The following is an 18,133-nucleotide window of genomic DNA, read 5'->3' as shown; positions in this document are numbered from 1 at the left end:
GGCTGAGCCAGTTAGGGCTCCGCTGCAATTGGCCCGAGCGCCCAGCTCCATTTTCCACACAAAAATTCAACCTACCTCCAAATTTCAGGACGACTTTTCTGCTCTTGTGGTTCGGACCTGGGGGATTTTTCCATTTCACATCACGGTAAAACCGAGGACATCAGCAACCATGTCTCACCGCAGTGAGTAGCGCCCTCTCTTCGAACCTCGAATCCCCCCAGTCTCGATCCCAATTTCGATGTGGCGGGGGCTTCAAGATGGGCGAATTCTGCGACAACATCTCTGGAGATCTGGAGCACTGCGATTGTGGCATCGGGACTGGGCGAGAAGTTTGCAAACGGCGACAAAGGACTGACAACATCAAACAGAGTACGAGGCCCCTCGCCATGGCTCTTTGGCCTACCTGCCGCGCAAGCGCGCTGCCCGCCATAGAGGAAAGGTCAAGTCGTAAGTGGAATATGAAAACCTTTCTCCCCTCAGACACCAGCCTCGGCCGAAAAGATGGAGGCTAACTGTTGTGCACCATGACAGCTTCCCCAAGGACGACGCCAAGAAGCCCGTTCACCTGACGGCTGCGATGGGCTACAAGGCCGGCATGACCACCATCGTCCGCGACATGGACCGTCCCGGTGCCAAGGCCAACAAGAAGGAAGTGGTGGAAGCTGTGACAATCATTGATACTCCTCCTGTACGCGCAACACAGCCCGCTTGGCTCTATTTATGTCAATGGCTAACATCTTTTACAGATGATTGTTGTGGGTCTGGTTGGTGTAAGTCATTACTGTCCAGCTGAGGAAGAAGAAGAGACGGCCGAATTAACACACGAAATAGTACATCGAGACTCCCCGCGGTCTCCGCTCCCTCACCACCGTCTGGGCCGAGCACTTGTCCGATGAGGTCAAGCGCCGCTTCTACAAGAACTGGTACAAGTCCAAGAAGAAGGCTTTTACCAAGTACGCCAAGAAGCACTCCGAGAACAGCGGTGCCTCCATCACCCGCGAGCTCGAGCGCATCAAGAAGTACTGCACCGTCGTCCGCGTTCTTGCCCACACCCAGATCCGCAAGACCCCCCTCAAGCAGAAGAAGGCCCACCTCATGGAGATCCAGATCAACGGTGGCTCCGTCGCCGACAAGGTCGAGTTCGGCCACGGCCTCTTCGAGAAGCCCGTCTCCATCGACACCATCTTCGAGAAGGACGAGATGATTGACGTTATCGCCGTCACCAAGGGTCACGGTTTCAGCGGTGTCACCGCCAGATGGGGTACCAAGAAGCTTCCCCGCAAGACTCACAAGGGTCTCCGCAAGGTCGCCTGTATCGGTGCCTGGCATCCTTCCCACGTCCAGTGGACTGTTGCCCGTGCCGGTCAGATGGGTTACCACCACCGTACCTCGGTCAACCACAAGGTTTACCGCATCGGCAAGGGTGATGCTGATGACAACGCCGCCACTGAGATCGATGTCACCAAGAAGACCATCACTCCGTATGTTGACCCCTTTTTGCTGAAATATGAAGAGCTCAAGACTAACAGATTGCAGCATGGGTGGCTTCGTCCGCTACGGCGAGATCAAGAACGACTTCGTCATGGTCAAGGGTTCCGTCCCTGGTACCAAGAAGCGCATCATGACCCTCCGCAAGTCTATGTTCATCCACACCTCCCGCAAGGCCCTCGAGAAGGTCGAGCTCAAATGGATCGATACCTCCTCCGAGTTCGGTCACGGTGCTTTCCAGACCCCTGCGGAGAAGAAGCAGTACCAGGGTACTCTCAAGAAGGACTTGGCCGCCAGCTCATGAGCGGCGTCCGGTTTCTTATTTTATCGTTCATTCAATGGCAATGGTGTCACGGTTTTCACAGCTTTGGGTCGGGATAACGGGATTCTACCTAGCATTATCAGCTTAGTTTAGAGCTGCAGGAGAGGAATGGGAAAATGAACCAATTGCCATTGACTGTTTGTGATGTGTCGATGTGTTTTTTTACTATCAATATATACCCTTTTTGTTCAGCCTATCTAGAGTATGCCGAGTGGTCGATGTGAAATTTGCCCCCTCCAATCTTCTGGTCAGTGGTCACACCCCATGGCATCAAAGTGGGTCCTTGACACTGCCTCTGGCTGGGGATGCCCCGCGTCAGCTTACTGGTCACAGCTTCCCAGCAAGAAAACTGCGGTTACATCATCGGCCTTTGCCCAACTCGAGAACTGCCGGCTTTGGTTTGCTGCTCATGACCATGATTGCGCCCTTTTTCAACGGAATTAGTCGAGTTATTTTGTCCCACAAGGCTTCCTCCCTCTTTCAGATTCCATTTTCTTTCTTCCTTTTGACTCATACCAAGAACGCTTCGACGTACTCGGACACAAAGCTTTGTGTTTCTTGTCCACGATTCCCACCAGCTCGATCGTACCACTCTGTTACCTGCGTAGCTCTAGCCACTACACCTACCGCAGCTCCATTTTTACAAACATTACGATCTTTCTCCTCCGCGTCAAGATTCCCCCGACAGAAGCGATTCTTCTCCCGCACTGCCGCCGTCAAGATGTCGGACGAGGATTATCTCGCCTTTTTGAACAAGGCCAACGCTTCTTCGTCTACTACCACCCAAGCCGCGAGTAGTAGAGATAAACAGCACTTTAAACTTGTCGACCCCGGTGTGGAGGTTCCGGAGAAGCTGAAACAGGCGGTTGAAGGAAGGGTTTTTACGGCTGCGTCGTCGGAGGCGGAAAGCCCGTGTGAGGTTGTGGCGTTGAGGTTGGAGGGTGATGGGGGCTTGCCGGATGAGGAGGAGTTTGCGAGGATGATTGGGCATACTGATCCCAAGGGGGCAAAGGTGGAGATCAAAGATCCGGTGGATTGGGATCCGGAGGGGGGGAATAATGAGGTTTTGGAGGCGATTAGGGAGGTTGGGAAGGGAGGGGATGTGAGGGTTTATGAGGTTGGGGGGGATGAGAGGGGGGTGAGGGTTTGTTACTTTTTGGTGACGGCGGTGGGGGGGAAGGTTTTGGGGGTTGTGGGGGAGGGGATTTTTACTTGAGGAGGAGAGAGGCAGTTGGTAAGGAGGGTTTGGTATGGAGAGGTTGTTAAGTCTCTAGGTTTATTCTGGGACCGGTTCTACCTTTGTCTATTTTTTTCGAGACGGTTTCTAGTTCCTGATGTTGGGATGGCTTCAGCTGGACAAGGGGAAGAAAGTGGTGTAAGAAATGCAGGGGGAGGCAAACGGACAGGAAAAAGCAAGATCAAACCGGGCAGCAATACCAAGGGATGGATGGATGGAAACCGGCAAGACGATGAGGCTGTCATCTGGTGTGTTTGCTCGATGCTGGGTGGTAGAGCAGTGAACGGCTGGGCCAGCCACATGGCATAACCATGGCAGACAAGGTGATCTTTTTGGCGGTATGCAATCGTCGCCAAGAAGTTTACGGTAATAGCACAACATAATCCATAGCCATAATTTGCGTGACCCTGTGGGAAAAAGGTGCTTATGATGTAGGTATCGATATGCGGGGGCGAGGTAAGCCATCGGGTAGCTGCCGATTCAGCTCCATGCGTCCCGGCACTCGCCTTTTGGCCTTTCCTCTCGTAGGACAAGAACCAACAAAGGGAGAAGAGAACAATGGAGCCGTACCCGATACTGTTTTTCTCTTGCTGCGTGTCTTACCAGGACTCGGGGCACTTTTGATGGAGTCACTCGAAGCCGGCCAAACTGGTTTGGTTAGGTCAGGTTTGGAAAGAAGCAACTGTCTATGTGTATGTGCCAAGGCTACAAGTAGGAAGACAAAAGAGCATTTTCCGTCCCATCCATTGCGTAAATGTTTGCCCCAAGACGGGGACGTGCATCTGCAATGCAGTTGATGAGAGTGGGAGGAGGTGCAGTTACGTTTTTTTCTTTCTTTCTTTCTTTCTTTCTTTCTTGCGTTCATAGTGAGGCAGGCAACCTGCTGGCTAGTAGGAGAGGAGGGAAAGAGCAAACATTTGAGTGGCAGAGAGGGAAGAACGTAGAGGTAGGCGCTGTGGTACGGCTTTAGGTTAGCCCCACATTCCTGGTCCTTTGGAGGTAGCTGGGTGGTGCTTGCACCACTTCACTTGTTCAACTTGCCTACCTTATTGGACTTGAGCGATTCTTTCTTTTTGAAACATTTATCATTAGCTGGGAGCAACACCAAAAGCCAGAGTCGTCTGATATTTTCAGAAGGAGCAGTTCTTTTATCGATCTTTTTTTTTTCTTTTTTTCATTCATTCATTCAAAGCAACTTGCACTTCACTCGCAGAGACTCGAGAGCAACAGCCATGTCCCTGTCACCTGGAGGAGGCCCATCCGGTGGTGGAGTAGGAGGAGGAGGAGGAAGTGGTGGTGGGGGCAACAACCACCACAACCACAGCCACAACCACAATCACAACCACAACCACAACCACAACCACAACTTCGGTAGCGGCGGCGGTGGTGGAGGTCCATCTTCATCTTCGTTTGCACATTTCCACAATAAGAGCTTCAACAACAGGAAGTTCAGTTCAGCTTATATGAACACGACGGCGACGACCAGCTCGGGATCACTTTCATCGTCATCATTATCAAACGACGACGAGGACGACGGCGACGCTTTCACTTCTGTCATGCGCGACCGTCAGGCGAGGGGGAAGGACCCCTACAATTCGGGGGATGGGTCTGAGGGGAGTGACTTGAGTGATCGGGAGGGTGGGGTTGGGACGTCGAAGTTGAGGTTGGGGGGTGGTGGTGGTGGTGGTGGTGGTGGAGGGAGGTGAGACTTTTCTTGCTTTTCATACTTGTTGCGAGATGGGGAAAGTGGAATAACTGACATTGGTGTGTGATTTACAGACCTGAGAAGGAGGATTACGCGAGCAGAGAGCTTCGTCAAAAGGCGATTGCCTTTTTGGATAATCCTGAGCTGCTGATGATGTATGCTCAGAGTACGGGTGATGTTCGTCTTTTCTTTCCTACGGGTTTCTCATGCTCATTTTCTGACCATGACATCCTTCCCGAGTAGAGCATACCAGGTGCCCGTCTCCATTTTATGCGTCTCCTTTGTGGGTATGACGATCTCCCTCAGCATTCTTCCAGCAATAAAGTGGCAACGTCAGGTTCACGGTTTGCCAACCGACCTGATCACCCTAGACAGCAAGCTCACAATGTCGGTGAGAAACGTCGCCGATAGACAGTGCTGCCTCTACTTGGAGCCAGTTATGGGTTTCCCAATCACTACACAATTCTTTCCCATTGGTTTCACCACTTCGTTCCCAGCTCGCTCGCTTGTGTCGAGCTAAATTTTGTGGTTTTTCCTGTCTCTTGTTTAACATCAGCGAATGTCTTCTGTTTCAGTTTTATGGAGATTTTCCAGGACTTTGTGAGATGGGGTTTGGCATCGAACCTGTCGTCTTAAGGGGCATTTGGATGAATTATGATGACATGACACGGGCACAAAATAAAAAAAGGAGAAAAGGCAAACGGAAAAGAATACCAAGATAGCATGGTTAATGAGTGATTCTTTTGCCGTTGAGCAATCATATGCGTGGCAGCACGGACGTCGAGTCTTCTGTTCCAAGGCAGTTTCATGAGGGGGGTGGCTGGGGCTGGACACTACATGCAAGAGAGCATGGGCAAATAGGTTAGTTACTCCCTGTCTAGACCAGTTCAAGTACACCATCCCTAGGTTCATTCATACTCTGTGTTCCAGGACTGTTCTGTGCGATATATATATGATCTCTTCCCTCTCCTCGTCCAGGTTCAAGCAAGGGCAACCAACTCCGTATCGAAAAACCAACAACCTGACCGCAGACGCCTTGCTTCCCTACTCCCCAGTAACATCAAGAGAACCGACCAACTAGTGAAACTCGGCATCTACCCTCCCATACCTCACCCCGTCAACCTTGAGCTCGAACCCCAGCCCCGCACTGTCGACGATCATCTCGAGGGTAAAATCCAGATTGTCGAACTCAACACCGCGTGTGGTTGTCAGTCTGGTGAACAGATGCCTGGGCACCGCGCTGAGGTCCGTGGTCAGCGTGCAGACGTGCACCAGATCCCGAGTAAAAGCCTTGGGCGGCTCATCAGCCTGGCAGGCGATGAGGTCGTCGGTGACGACCAACGACTGCCCCGGGCGGAAGTTGCGGGTGTAGTGGAAGGCGATGGGTTGCATGGGCGATAGCGCTTCTCCCTGTTTTTTTTTTTTTCTCTTTTGTTGGTATGTTGGAACTGGAATACGGGGACGAGAGGGTGGGAGACTAACCTTTGCAATATGCCATTGCATCCTGTCACTGACCATCCACCTCTCCCACAGCGGCGACCAGTACCTCTCCGCCACAGAGTGCTTCTCCTCGTCGTACACAGTCGCATACGACGTGCCATAGTGCATTCTCGCCTTTCGGGATATGACCATGTTACCTTCCAAGCCGCGCAAAACCGCGCCACGGACGACGGCCGTCCAGGCGTATACCGGCTGCATCACCTCCACCGTGGGCCGCTCTCGCATGTCGATGTTGGCCTGGGAGGGTCTCTCACTATAGGGAGGGGGGGCGGCGCTGGTGAAGTGAGTCTTGAGCTTGCGGTAGAGGTAGTCGCTTTGTCCGAAACCACCGACGAGGATGATGCCCGAGACGATCCCCCCCAACGCGCGGAGGTTGTCGACTTGACCTTGGACGAGTTCGCAGACTTCTTTGACGACGGGGTCGAAGATTTCTTTGATTTGGTTGGCTGTCATTACGAGGAAGCCCGAGTCGAGGCCGGCTTCTTCGTCGTCGGGAAGGCCGGGAAACCTAAAGGGGGTTGTTGGTTAGGTCTCCATGAGGGTGAGGGAAGAGGGGGGAAAGGGGTACGTACGGCACATTGACCTCCTGATGTTCGTCCTCGTTGAAATTCCTCTTGACAAACTCCTCGAAATACCGCAGTCCCATCTGCCATGTCTTGCCCTTTTTCGCCCTCATGTCATCGAACCTGCTCTGTCCGAGTCTGGACTTGACATGCTCTTCGAACCGGTAGTTGAGAAAGGCGCTACCGCACAACCCGCCGGTTCCAACGGCTGATTCTTCTACTTTTATGGGGTTCAGAGAGACGATTTTGTAGGCGATGAGGCTGGGGTGTTTTGTCAGCTTCGTTTGCCCTTTTCCCGGGCTCAGGGGTAACTGCAAAAGCAGCAAGAACTCACTCGACCGTCCCGCCACCACCATCACAAACAATAAAATTATCCCCAACCTTCAAGTGATTAGGCTGTATCGCCTTCAAAGTATACACGGCCGCCGCCTCGGGCTCACTGATAATCTGAATCTGCCCCCCCGCCCCCATCCCGGCCCTCTCCGCCGCCTGCAAAGTAGTGTTCTTCGCAGCATCTGACCAGACCGCCGGGCAGGTGAGAACAAAACTGACCTTTGTCGAGGCCATAAACGTCTCGCCGTATCTTCGTGTGAGGGTGTCCATTGTGTGTTTGTATATTTGCGTTAGGTAATCACTCACGGCGTCGGCGACCGTCTTCTTGAACTTCTTAAGCTGGGCGGCGGTTTCGAGGGGTGAGACATAGTATGGTAATTTCTGGGAGCGGTCGAGAAAGAGCTTGATGCACCGGAGGCGGGACTCTTCTGGTTTGAACTGGAACCCCCATTTTATCGTTGGGGCGGTGCCTGGGGGTGAGTTGGAAGGGAGGTCGTAGGATAGTTCGGTGGGCACCTTGTCTGAGGTGATGCCGTTGCCGCCCGGCCAGGTTTTGATGATTTCTATGTCGTCGGGGGTGCCGGTGTAGACTGCTGCTACTCTGTGTGCAATGTTAGTGATATGTATATGATGAGATTTGGCGGGATGGGGTGAAGCTTACCCCGAGAATGTAGTTCCAAAGTCGACACCAACAATTAACCTGTCGTTGATAACCGCTGACCCTCTGGCCGCCTCCCTAACCGGGCCATTGATAGCCTCGGCCGCTGGTGGCGGTGATCTTTGAGTGCTGGTATTGCTGCTGATGGAGGTGTTGTTTTTGATGTGATAGTCTCTGCTTTCCCGATTCCGCAGACTCGTTGATGAGTGGATGGGGAGAGGGATATTCATGGTGACGGCGGCATCGACTGATGATGTGGTGGTGATACAAGTGAAAACAATAAGAGAGACGGTCCACCCCTTCAACCTCTGCCAAATCCCATATCCTGAACGCCCGTATCCACAACGTTGATACCCCCGAACCCGATAAAACTTTCCAAGTTCCGAATCCCTTTCTGAACGAGAAGCGACTTTCAATCTTGTCCAAGCAATCTTTCCTTTCCAATTATTGAACACCCAAAGTATGTCTGCCTTCCGATGAACCCCTCAACACCAAAAGTCAAAGATCACCACTCCCCCTTGGCTCCCTAGCCAAGTCCCCTCCCAAAGGTGGCCGCGTGGAAAATGACGTAAATAACCTGCAAGGTCCCGTCCCACTAGGTCTCAAGTCTTCGTATACGGCCAAGAAAATAACCACAATTCATATATATATCTGCCTTTCAAAGCTTCCTGTCGTCTCGAATGCTGCTGCCTTGCCCGGTCGTGCGTTGTGGTTCTCTGAGGCTGGATAGCATTGGACGGACTGGGATGATGGGGTAAGGGGAGAAATGGGGTGGGGGAGCGCCAACCAGAGATGCCCCTCAGCCCAAGAGCAAGCAACCCGCTGGCGAGCTGCAAGGCTGGTTGGTGGTGGTGGTGCTGTTGGTGGCTTGTTCACTACTGTATTTTACTGGCGGCCATAACGGGCAACTGTTCGTCCTTTCCTCCCCAAAACGGTGGGATGAACTGCCAACGGACCGTCCAGTCCGTTTCTTTCTTTGGGGGGGGGTTTTCCATTTTGGCAGGTCCAGTGCAGGACAGGGATCAGGAACAGGAGGGTTTCACGTGATGGCGTTGCTACTGCTACATACAGCCTTTCTCTGGTAGCATTATTTCGGGGATTAAATAATATGGAAGATTTTTGAAAAGAGCCGAATGCGAAAACCAACAACCGATGCGGCCTGGTGATGACGGAAGCTTTTTCAGGCCGCTACGCAAACATCTCGCTGTCGATGTACTCGAACCAGGCAAACATTTCTTATCCATTTGCCAAGCCGCTCAACTTCCCTAATCTCCGTCGTGATGTTTCGTGATTTCTTCCTACTCGGTGAGAGATAAGAAAAGAATGGTGATCTTCTTCAACAAGTTGCTCATTGATAACCGATTGCCTGGCCCTTGCACGGGAATCCCCGATACAATCCACTTTCTTCGATACCATCTCATCAAATCATATTCGCAAACTTCCCCATGCTGCTTTCAGTATCGAGTTCCTGAAGAAGGACGTTCCAAAATCTGATAATTTGATACGATCTTATCTCTCTCCACCGCGCACTGGGTCTTGTCATGGGAATTGTACTTGATGTTCTCAAACATACCGTCAAATACGTTCAGCTTACGTGTGATGTGGTGTTCCCTCCCTCCTCTAGAACCCTCTCGCCCGTCCGTGTGTTTGTTGCCCAAAAAAGGGGGTGGCAAAAATGCCCATCGCCAATCCATCTCCTGATACCAAACAGTAGATCAAGAAAACCAGGCAAAAGAAGCAAGCCACTCCCGGTATCCCGAGGCCCCCGCGCCGCTCAATTGTCTCAGTACAGAGAAAAAAGTTCGGACTAAATCTAAGACAAAAAACGCGGGTTAAACCGAACAGAACAAACAATCAAGTTTGTTCAGCTTTTGCTGGCTGTCAGCGGCTGGACACCCCGTTGGCTGTATGTAAGTAATAGCTGGTTTTGAAATCCAAAACGCAAAGAATAGGGGGGTTGTGACACCACCATAGCCCTATCTCAGATCTTCTTGCCTCTTGGACGCCATCCATTGATGGCATATGCCGCTCTCCCTATACCTAGGGTATCCGTAGATACACACAACTTCACCTCTCTCTTGCCAAAATCACCCTTTATACAACAGAAAACCACCCCGTAGCGACCTTGTACGCCTGTTCTCCATAAATGAACGCACAAAATGCCACCTGGTATACGCCCCATCTCATCTCACACTTATCACCCCCCAACAACAACGACAACAAAGTCAAAACAGCTATATCAAAGCAACATTTTTCGATTCTGAGTGGTGATAAACAATACTCCCATCCCCACACACCAATCCAATCATCAGCCCCCCTCCCCCCTCCCTCACTCACAACTCATCCCCATGAAACACCTCAGGTACACCGCTTCATATGACGTACAAGTAAAAAAAAAATTGTGAAGGTTAGGTATGTAAACTTATATGTCGAGGTGTGTGTAAAAATAATAATAAAGATAGTACCGTGTAAAGATTCAACACCCCCCCAAACAGCAGCCATAAAGCCAGCCGGCTGCTGCTCCCCGCTCACCCTTCAAAAACAGTGTGTGCGTGTGTGCAGTGGTGCGTGATATGTGCGGTTTGTGTAAAACAACAAAAAATATGAGCAAAGTCCCCCTCTCATCTTCTCTCCCCATCCCTTCTTGAAATATTCTAACATAGGAAAAAACAAGCCCCCCCATCCGACGACGATACATGTGAGACGCCAAAATGATATGATGATGATGATGAGCTTTGCCAAGAAAAACAACAACAGCCAAAAAAGCAAGCAAGTGACGATATGTGACACAAAACTGGCTCAAAGCTGGCTGGCTGTGTGCAGTTGAAAACAGAAAAACCCAAATATCCCAATTTCCTCACTCAATCTATATGGGGGTATTTGAAACGACAGAAATTTGAGATATATGAGAAATAAACAGAAAAAGGAAACAAGCCACAAGGTATTAAAATCTAACACTCGACAAGGCGGCACCGTCCTTGGGGGTATTTGCGAGATCGAAAGACTGAAAAACGAGCCCCCACAACCGAATTCGATCCAGAGAGAAGCATTGTAACCGAAAATATCCGCCGTCGTTTGGCAGAGTCGAGAGTGAGCGATGAGACCAAATCAAGTAGAATCCTCCCATCCCAAAACACCATCCGATGAAACCCAGCCAGAAACCAAGACCTTTTATTTTCGCCGCCGTCACCAAGAGAAAGAAACGTCGCACCTTAAAACCGACTGCCCGCCGCCCAGATGCTTGCCGAAGCCGAAGCCGCCCAGTCACCCTCGTCATAAGGGGGAGTGGGCCACTTGTATTCGGCAGCCTTCTTGTCGTAGTTCAATGGCTTGGGCGTGACAGCTTCTTTGCCGTCACCAAAAAGCATTACGTTTCCGCTGGCGGAGGGCGAAGGGGTCGGGTAAGGGTTCGTCAACACGACATTGCTAGCTGATTGCCTCAGAGGCTTCTCGTTGTCGAGGCGCTTCATGGCACGGTGGGTCGAGGTCAACACTTCATCTAGAAGTTCGTCTTCCTCGTTCGGGTCGTCGTATTGGTTGACACCGTGCGCAGCCTGGGCTCTTCGTGTCCTGCTAGATACGGGACCGGTTCCTCGGGAGGCGACAAGCAGATTATCGACCGATCTTGGTTGGTGGTGAGGGAGGGAGTGGTGGCGCTTGAGATTACCGCTTGGCGTTAGTTGATTCACTTGATGGGCCGGTGGCGCAGGAGGTACCTCGGCCATTTGCTGACCCTCGCGGAGCGTCTTATCGAGGGACTCATACGTGTCTTTTGGAACGGGGATGGGTGCCGGGTTGTCGATCACCATTGATGAGCGGTTGCTCGCCCATGGTCCACAACCTGCCTGGGCCTCCATATCGTCAGAGCTGGGCGACATGGGCGTCTGATGTCTGCCCGAGAACCTCCTCGCTCTTTTCCGGAGGTGCGAGAAAAAGCTCTCCTTGTGTCCACTCGGTGGCGACACCAAGCCAGACTGTCCATTGAGAGCTCGTTCTGCCTGTTGCCTGTGAAGTTCAGCGTAGTGATTGGTGTTCGATTGGACTGAGAGCTGCCTGCCAATCTTCTTGGAGGACTTCTCTTGAACTGGGGCGTGTCTCTGAACCGCATTCGCATAGGCGTCATTGTACACTGGTGCGGGTTGGGCTGTGACAGTCTGCGATAAAGGTGAGATGGGACGGATGGTGGGAAGAATGGGCATTGGTGCGACGTTCGAAGGGCCGTTTGTCCAGGTTGCTCTTTTTGCGACCGTGGGTCGTGGGGCAGGCATAACCGGCTGCGGTGGCTCGACGGGAGCGGCAGGTCGAGCGATCGGGGCCGGGCGAGGAGCAGGAGCAGGAGCAGGAGCAGGAGCAGGAGCAGGAGCAGGAGCAGGAGCAGGAGCAGGAGCTGGTGCTTCTTTCGGGGCGGGCTGCGGAGCGGCCATAACCTCGACACTCTCGGAGCGACCAATGAGCGACTTTCTGAACCACGAAGACGGCTTTGATGTAGCCGTTGGCGTGGTCGCGTTAGAGTCCTTTCCTCGACTGATGTCAGACTGTTTACGACCCAGGATCTTGGACGCAGACTTTGGGCGCAAAGGATCAACGGCATCGGCAAAGTACTCATGGGCAAGCGCCTGAGTAGATGTCGGTCGGCTCTTGGGATCCCACATGAGGCACCAGGTAACAAACTGGCTGAGCGACGAAGGCCATTGGGGAGTCTGCAAGATGGTGTCCATGGAGTGAGGCGCCATCTTGGGGAAGGAGAACCCGAGCTTTCCAGCAAGACGGGTTCCTTCCCTCCACTCTCCACCGCCGACGCGCGCACCAGCCTTGTTGTACCAGTTCCCTGGGCTTCCCATGATTTCACATACCCTCCAGACCTGGTCGACCTCATTTCCACCAGGGAAGAGAGGCTTGAGGGTGGCCACCTCCACGGCCATAGCACCGACCGCCCAGATATCCACCGGGGCCGAGTACTCGCCCGCCCTCAGCAGTACCTCTGGGGCACGATACCACCTGGTGGAGACATACGTGGTGTAAGGAAGCTTCGAATGCGTCTCACGAGCGAGACCAAAATCGGCAATCTTGACGGTATAAGATGGGGGCGTCGATGGTGGCGTGACAAGAGCAGAATACCGTCTGAAAGAGTTGGTGAAATCCGAATGAGCTGAAGTAGACACGAGAATGTTCTCTGGCTTGATATCGCGGTGGAAGAAGCTGTGAGCATGGATATGCTCCAAACCTTGCATGATCTGGTACAGGATGCTCTTCACGCTGGCGTTGTCCAAGCACTTGTGGTCCCTGGCCTTCATTAGTTGGTAGAGGTTGCCCTCCATGTACTCCATGGCGATATGGAGCTTCCTGGTGAATGGATCCAAAAAGATGTCAAGGGCCGGAACCAAATGAGGGTGAGCGGGGAGCGTCCTCAGGAACACAACCTCCCTCAATTCCAGGCATGGCTGAAACGACTCGAAAGTCTTCTTCATGGTCTTGATGGCGACCTGTAATTGATGGTCAGAACAGCAACTTGGTCAAGGGAAAAACAATAAGCCATACCACTGTACCACGACGGGCAACACTGGCGCCCGCCGTCCGTACTCTCGCAAGCACGACACTTCCAAAGCTTCCATCTCCAATCTCCTTCAGCACCTCGAACCTGTCTTCAAGGGGTAGCCCGTTGTTGGTGACCAGCTGGGTGGACCCGCGGCGGGTCAAGTCGTGTGCGACAGTCATGTTGATGGTCGTAAATAATGATGGATATCCGGTTCGAGTGTTTTGTGTCTTCGAGGACTTGCTCGAATTGACAATGGATCGGCGCCGGAACCAGCCAACACACGCCCTGTTGCGCGCAGTGAAGCGCGGATAATGCCGAGTCGCAAGTGGAAACAGGCTCTCTAAAAGAGCAGTGCGGTTTATCGGAGCATTCAGTGTCCTACAGGAGCAACTTTCGCGAGCGTGTCGAGGGGTCGAGGGGTCGTCAGAGTGTGCGATCGATTATAGTAGTGGTGGAGATGGCGCGACGAGGAGCGGACCGTGTGAGTGAGTTCTAGATAGCGTGTGGCTGACAAGGAGTGTAGGCAGTTGGAGTTGTTATTGTAAAGGAGCGAATGAATAGAGCTGGGTTAATGAGCGACATGAAATGACAAAAGTGTATTGTGGAAAGATGTCCTGTCGAGGATGGATGGCAGGGAAGACGGCCAAGGAGACGACCGTGACTGGTATCTCTCGCGTTGCCGGAGAGTGTGGGACGAGGACCAGGGCCAGGAAAAAGGAGCTTGCGGGCGTAACAGCAGGCCTCCTAGCGCGAACCGAAGCGATGGATGGATGGATGCAAGAAATGGCCCAAAGGATTGACTCCAGGGGGTCAACAAGACGTGTGGGTTTGTTTACCCTGTCGATGGATATTGACTCGGACGATTGCGAAACTGTCAAAAGTCGAGACAGCGTCGGGGGAGTGTAGGGTGGGTGAGAGCGGCGGTGGTGACCGGAGCGGTGTCAGTGTACAGGTCACTGCCCTGTCCAGACCTGTCCTGTGCTGAGTGAACTGAGTGAGAGGGTGAGCTGAATGGTCTCAGATGTCCGTCTCGCTCTGTGCCGTTTGCTGACAGCGTCGCGAAACTGAATACAGCTGATGGGGGGACGAGCGGGCCAGTATTCCGGAATGGCAGACAGAGAGAGACACGGCTTGTTACTCTCATGGGATGAACGAGTGCAACAGGAGGGGCGGTGGACGGTGAACTGTTTTTTTTGCACAACAATTGCTGGCGCTCTGGGAAATGGGTCCGTTCTCTTAGCATGAATTACTGGGGCCGGGGTGTCTTCGAGAAAAAACGATAGGGGACCCAATCTCGCTAGTGATTCGGAGCAACGCTGCTCTCGAGCGGGCGCAATTTGGGCTAAGATGTGAGAGACCAGGGTTGAAAAAGAAATAATGTCACCGTCGCGACAAGAAGAAATATCTGATGAAGCCGTCACGGCACGGATTGGGTCGAGTGGAGGTTGTCGGTTTGTTGACAGCGAAGGTGATGCTCGAGTTTCTCAGTCACCTCAGGTCTCCCCAAACAACGGCGGATAAACAGTCGTCGTCTGCTCCCCTCCCGCCGTTACGGGCTGCCTGGCTCCGCATATATCCGCAGTGCTATTATTGTTGAATATTGACGAGAGGAGACAGACTGAGAGATAATCACATCCACATTCTGTGGCTTGTCGACGGCAGAACCAATGACACCTCCCACCAGGAAAACATTGCAGCAACGCACGATGCTTCTCCTCAGTTGGCAGCGTGCCAGCACACACCGTTCAGTGGTCAGTGGCTGGTGATCCCCGCCAGGCCCCGCACCCAACTGGTGGCCGCTGGTGGCTTGAAATATTGCGGGGGAGGGCCGTTTGTGACGGTATTGGGGTGAAATTTAAAAGGGTCCGTTGCCAAACCCGACTCGTTGTGCCAGCCTTGGCTGCCCCAAAAGGTAGGTTGGATTCTTAGCGGGACAGAGGCAGGATGGGCGGGAGCGGGAGCTTTCATCAAGCTCTCATGTTTCAGGAACTGCAACCCATCATCATGCTGCCCTGCTTCCAGAGAATTTGCACACCCTCTGCACATCGACGATGCCAGATTTCACCAGAGAATCGAGAAAAGGCGTTCCCAATAATGCCTCGCACTAATTTACCAGTTCACGTGTCGGGCCCCACACGCTCACCCTGACTTCCTTTCCCGATCACAAGTCGTCTTCTGCCAAGCCGCCATTTCACCCCATTTTCACCACCACACGATGCCCTCTTGATATTGATGGAGCTACTCAAATGAGACAACCGCCGTGGGGTCTCTCGGCATCCCGCTGACCTCTCATCGTGATTACCAATCTCGGAGCAGCGCAATTCTGGCGGACAGCGTGACGGTCTACCGTCGTAATGTAAGGTGCCTGTCTCCCGAGAGCCAGACGCATGTTTCGTCCATCTCAACAGCCTGCAGCTGGATGGGTGGTAGGTGGCAGCGAATTGGATGTGCAGGTACGCTTCCTTTTTGGACGTCGAATCAGCTTTTTTGGCGTCTCTTGGGTGTCCCGTTAGGCTACACGCTACGTTTCTGACGTTCTAGAAACCTGGAGCTTTATCTGTCCTACCTCAAGATTCCGACATGTTGTGTTAATCTCCGAAGTACCAGCTACATACAGGTCTTCCCTGGTTCAACAGCCAAGTTCGAGTCCGGTTTTCCCGATTTCCTCAAGGGTGTGTCTGTGCGACGTCCAGTAAGCCATCAACCCCAATCCGAGAGTGGTGGCACCGCAGGCTCATCATGGTCATGATTGGAGATGTCTACGAAGTGGAACAGCCTGAACTCGATTTTACCAACAGAACCTGCTCGCAGCGCGCGGGAGGTTGTGAGGATTTACTCAGGACTGCGTCACGAAGGTTGTACTGTTGCATTCAACCGCTTTGAATGTCTGCGAGCTGCAAATAGACTGTCATGACGCTCAATGACACAAACGGCAAGACACCATGGCGCGAAGGCGGCGCTACCTACTTCAGCCTCGCCTCCAGCCGCTAGCTACCAAGGCAGTGGGTTGACGGCACCACAAGCTGAAACCCAGCTCGAGGCAAAAGAAATACCATGAATATCAGGACGAGAAACAGCAGACGCTCAGGTTGACTGGGCCCGTTCCATCGGCAGATTTTTATATCGACTCTTGCCGCCGTTGGCGGTGAACGTGGTGCATCGTCCTATCAAGCCATCAAATCACATGGTGACTTAAAGATGTCCCAACGACAACAGATCATCTCTGCGAATCCCGTCACTACCAGATTCTTCACTACCCCATCAGGTTTCCCAACCCCTCCAAAATCTTAAACCATGATGTCTGCCCCTCCTCGGCGCTCTTACCGAGGGGCCGGTGGTTGAGTCTATGGATAGAGCTAGCCCATCTTGAGGAAGCCCGGACTCCGGGCGAGCCGGGGGCAAGGCTCATGGGCCCCAGAAGCTCCCCCGGTTCGACTAATCCTTCCATAGCAATCGATCAACAGGCACGTGTGAGTGGGTAGGATCAGGCGTGTCAAACTTGAAGGTGTGCACGCTGGAATCATGATACCAACCCTCATTTCATCTTGTCTTGTAGGCAATCTTGACGCCAGACGCCAAACGCAGAGTGTGATCCGCCTCGGGTTTGGGCGACACCATCGAAACATCAAACGCGGACATGGTTCAAAGCACACTCCACACCACGGTCCGACCGACGACGACAAAGTAACTCTGTAAAACCGTTGGATGCCCCGCAAATTCGACGACGTGTTCTAAAAGCGACCGAAGAAGTTTATGCGAGCGGGGATCTTGTTTTCATCCTAAGGTGCACCGTGCTCTATCTGGAACGGCTCGAGATGGGAATATCGCAGCTGTTTCTTATGCGACCACCACGCAATGCCACTGCTGATATTTGATAACAGTTTATCCTATCCACATCCTGCATGTCCCTGTCCCCTTTTTGCTGCATCTGTCACTCACAGGCCAATCACTTCTGATCAAGGGAAATGACCGATTGGTTCCCGACTGTCACAGCTGGTCCCGGGTGGCTGGCAGTTGGACCATTCAACTGCCGCTACCCAAAAAAATATCAGAACACTTTTTGCCAAGACTTTCGGCGATACATTTCCAAACAAAGAAAAATCTCCACCACAACCCACAACATTGACCACCAAAAATCAACAAAAAAATGTTGATGACACCGGCAAAAACATACAACACCAGGGATTCCCCAGTGGTCACCCACCTGAGTACTAGTCTGGCGGTCAATTGCTTAACTAGGGGAGAGCGGACGGGATCCCGTGTATTCAACTGCCTATGGTCGTATGTGAGAGGGGGACGTGGATGATGAGGTTATATAGAAGGTCTCAAAATCAAAAGGAGCGTCCTAGCTGTTCTTCGGCGTTGTTGCACAAGGCTGTCTTGTTCTTTGTGTAGTTGGTGGGCTCGCACTCTCTGTTCAACTGCCGACCAACATACACAGTAGTAGGAGGGGTTGAAAGCGCCCTTACTTGGACATTCTTGCTGCTTTGCCTGGAAAGTTGATCCGAGAGAAGGTTTCACACATCATGGGTTAGGACAGGATATACATTATCCTGTCAGACTGGCAGGCTGGCTACTACCGACTTGGGTTTATCTAGTCTCTCGATTCAAGATAGTATATTGAGAGAAAGCTCGCAACCAAGTACGAAGAGGGGAGGCAAGAAATCCGCAGATACTTTTACCGATTGGAGAATGGTTCCACTCCTCCTTGATGTTGGGCGGCGTTCCACTGTCCTCCTGTGTCCTGCTTCCTTTTTTTCACCACGTCCCACCCTCTTCACTAGGTAGCTG

At 52.5% G+C, this 18,133-nt stretch overlaps 5 protein-coding genes across 5 annotated transcripts; 3 read left to right on the top strand and 2 right to left on the bottom strand.

Moving 5' to 3' along the window:
* Window positions 1–57: 57 nt before the first annotated feature.
* On the top strand, window positions 58–1,905 carry RPL3 (60S ribosomal protein L3). The gene is made up of 6 exons (XM_062911171.1): window positions 58–182; window positions 369–447; window positions 532–688; window positions 747–770; window positions 832–1,481; window positions 1,537–1,905. Exons 1-6 carry the CDS (start codon window positions 170–172, stop codon window positions 1,790–1,792), a joined length of 1,179 nt encoding a protein of 392 aa, XP_062767185.1. The 5' UTR covers window positions 58–169; the 3' UTR covers window positions 1,793–1,905.
* A 314-nt stretch (window positions 1,906–2,219) lies between these two features.
* Window positions 2,220–3,026, top strand: QC763_307260 (uncharacterized protein; the record flags this gene model as incomplete). Its single annotated transcript, XM_062911170.1, has 1 exon — window positions 2,220–3,026. One exon carries the CDS (start codon window positions 2,220–2,222, stop codon window positions 3,024–3,026), a length of 807 nt encoding a protein of 268 aa, XP_062767184.1.
* Window positions 3,027–4,279: 1,253 nt separating this feature from the next.
* Window positions 4,280–5,803, top strand: QC763_307250 (uncharacterized protein; the record flags this gene model as incomplete). The annotated part of the gene is made up of 3 exons (XM_062911169.1): window positions 4,280–4,749; window positions 4,827–4,929; window positions 4,996–5,803. 3 exons carry the CDS (start codon window positions 4,280–4,282, stop codon window positions 5,161–5,163), a joined length of 741 nt encoding a protein of 246 aa, XP_062767183.1. The 3' UTR covers window positions 5,164–5,803.
* On the bottom strand, window positions 5,194–8,036 carry QC763_307240 (uncharacterized protein; the record flags this gene model as incomplete). The annotated part of the gene is made up of 6 exons (XM_062911168.1): window positions 5,194–5,293; window positions 5,467–6,162; window positions 6,235–6,760; window positions 6,825–7,076; window positions 7,150–7,749; window positions 7,810–8,036. The coding sequence occupies 5 exons, from the start codon at window positions 8,034–8,036 to the stop codon at window positions 5,830–5,832; spliced, it is 1,938 nt and encodes a 645-aa protein (XP_062767182.1). The 3' UTR covers window positions 5,194–5,293; window positions 5,467–5,829.
* Window positions 8,037–11,018: 2,982 nt separating this feature from the next.
* On the bottom strand, window positions 11,019–15,173 carry IME2 (Serine/threonine protein kinase; the record flags this gene model as incomplete). The annotated part of the gene is made up of 2 exons (XM_062911167.1): window positions 13,345–15,173; window positions 11,019–13,289 (listed from the first exon to the last, which is right to left on the bottom strand). Exons 1-2 carry the CDS (start codon window positions 13,519–13,521, stop codon window positions 11,019–11,021), a joined length of 2,448 nt encoding a protein of 815 aa, XP_062767181.1. The 5' UTR covers window positions 13,522–15,173.
* Window positions 15,174–18,133: the final 2,960 nt, after the last annotated feature.

The sequence above is a fragment of the Podospora pseudopauciseta genome, chromosome 3 (assembly GCF_035222475.1).
Source record: "Podospora pseudopauciseta strain CBS 411.78 chromosome 3, whole genome shotgun sequence".
Lineage (NCBI taxonomy): Eukaryota > Fungi > Ascomycota > Sordariomycetes > Sordariales > Podosporaceae > Podospora > Podospora pseudopauciseta.
The sequence above is the reverse complement of the archived record's forward strand: the minus strand, read 5'-3'. Positions and strand labels throughout refer to the sequence as shown.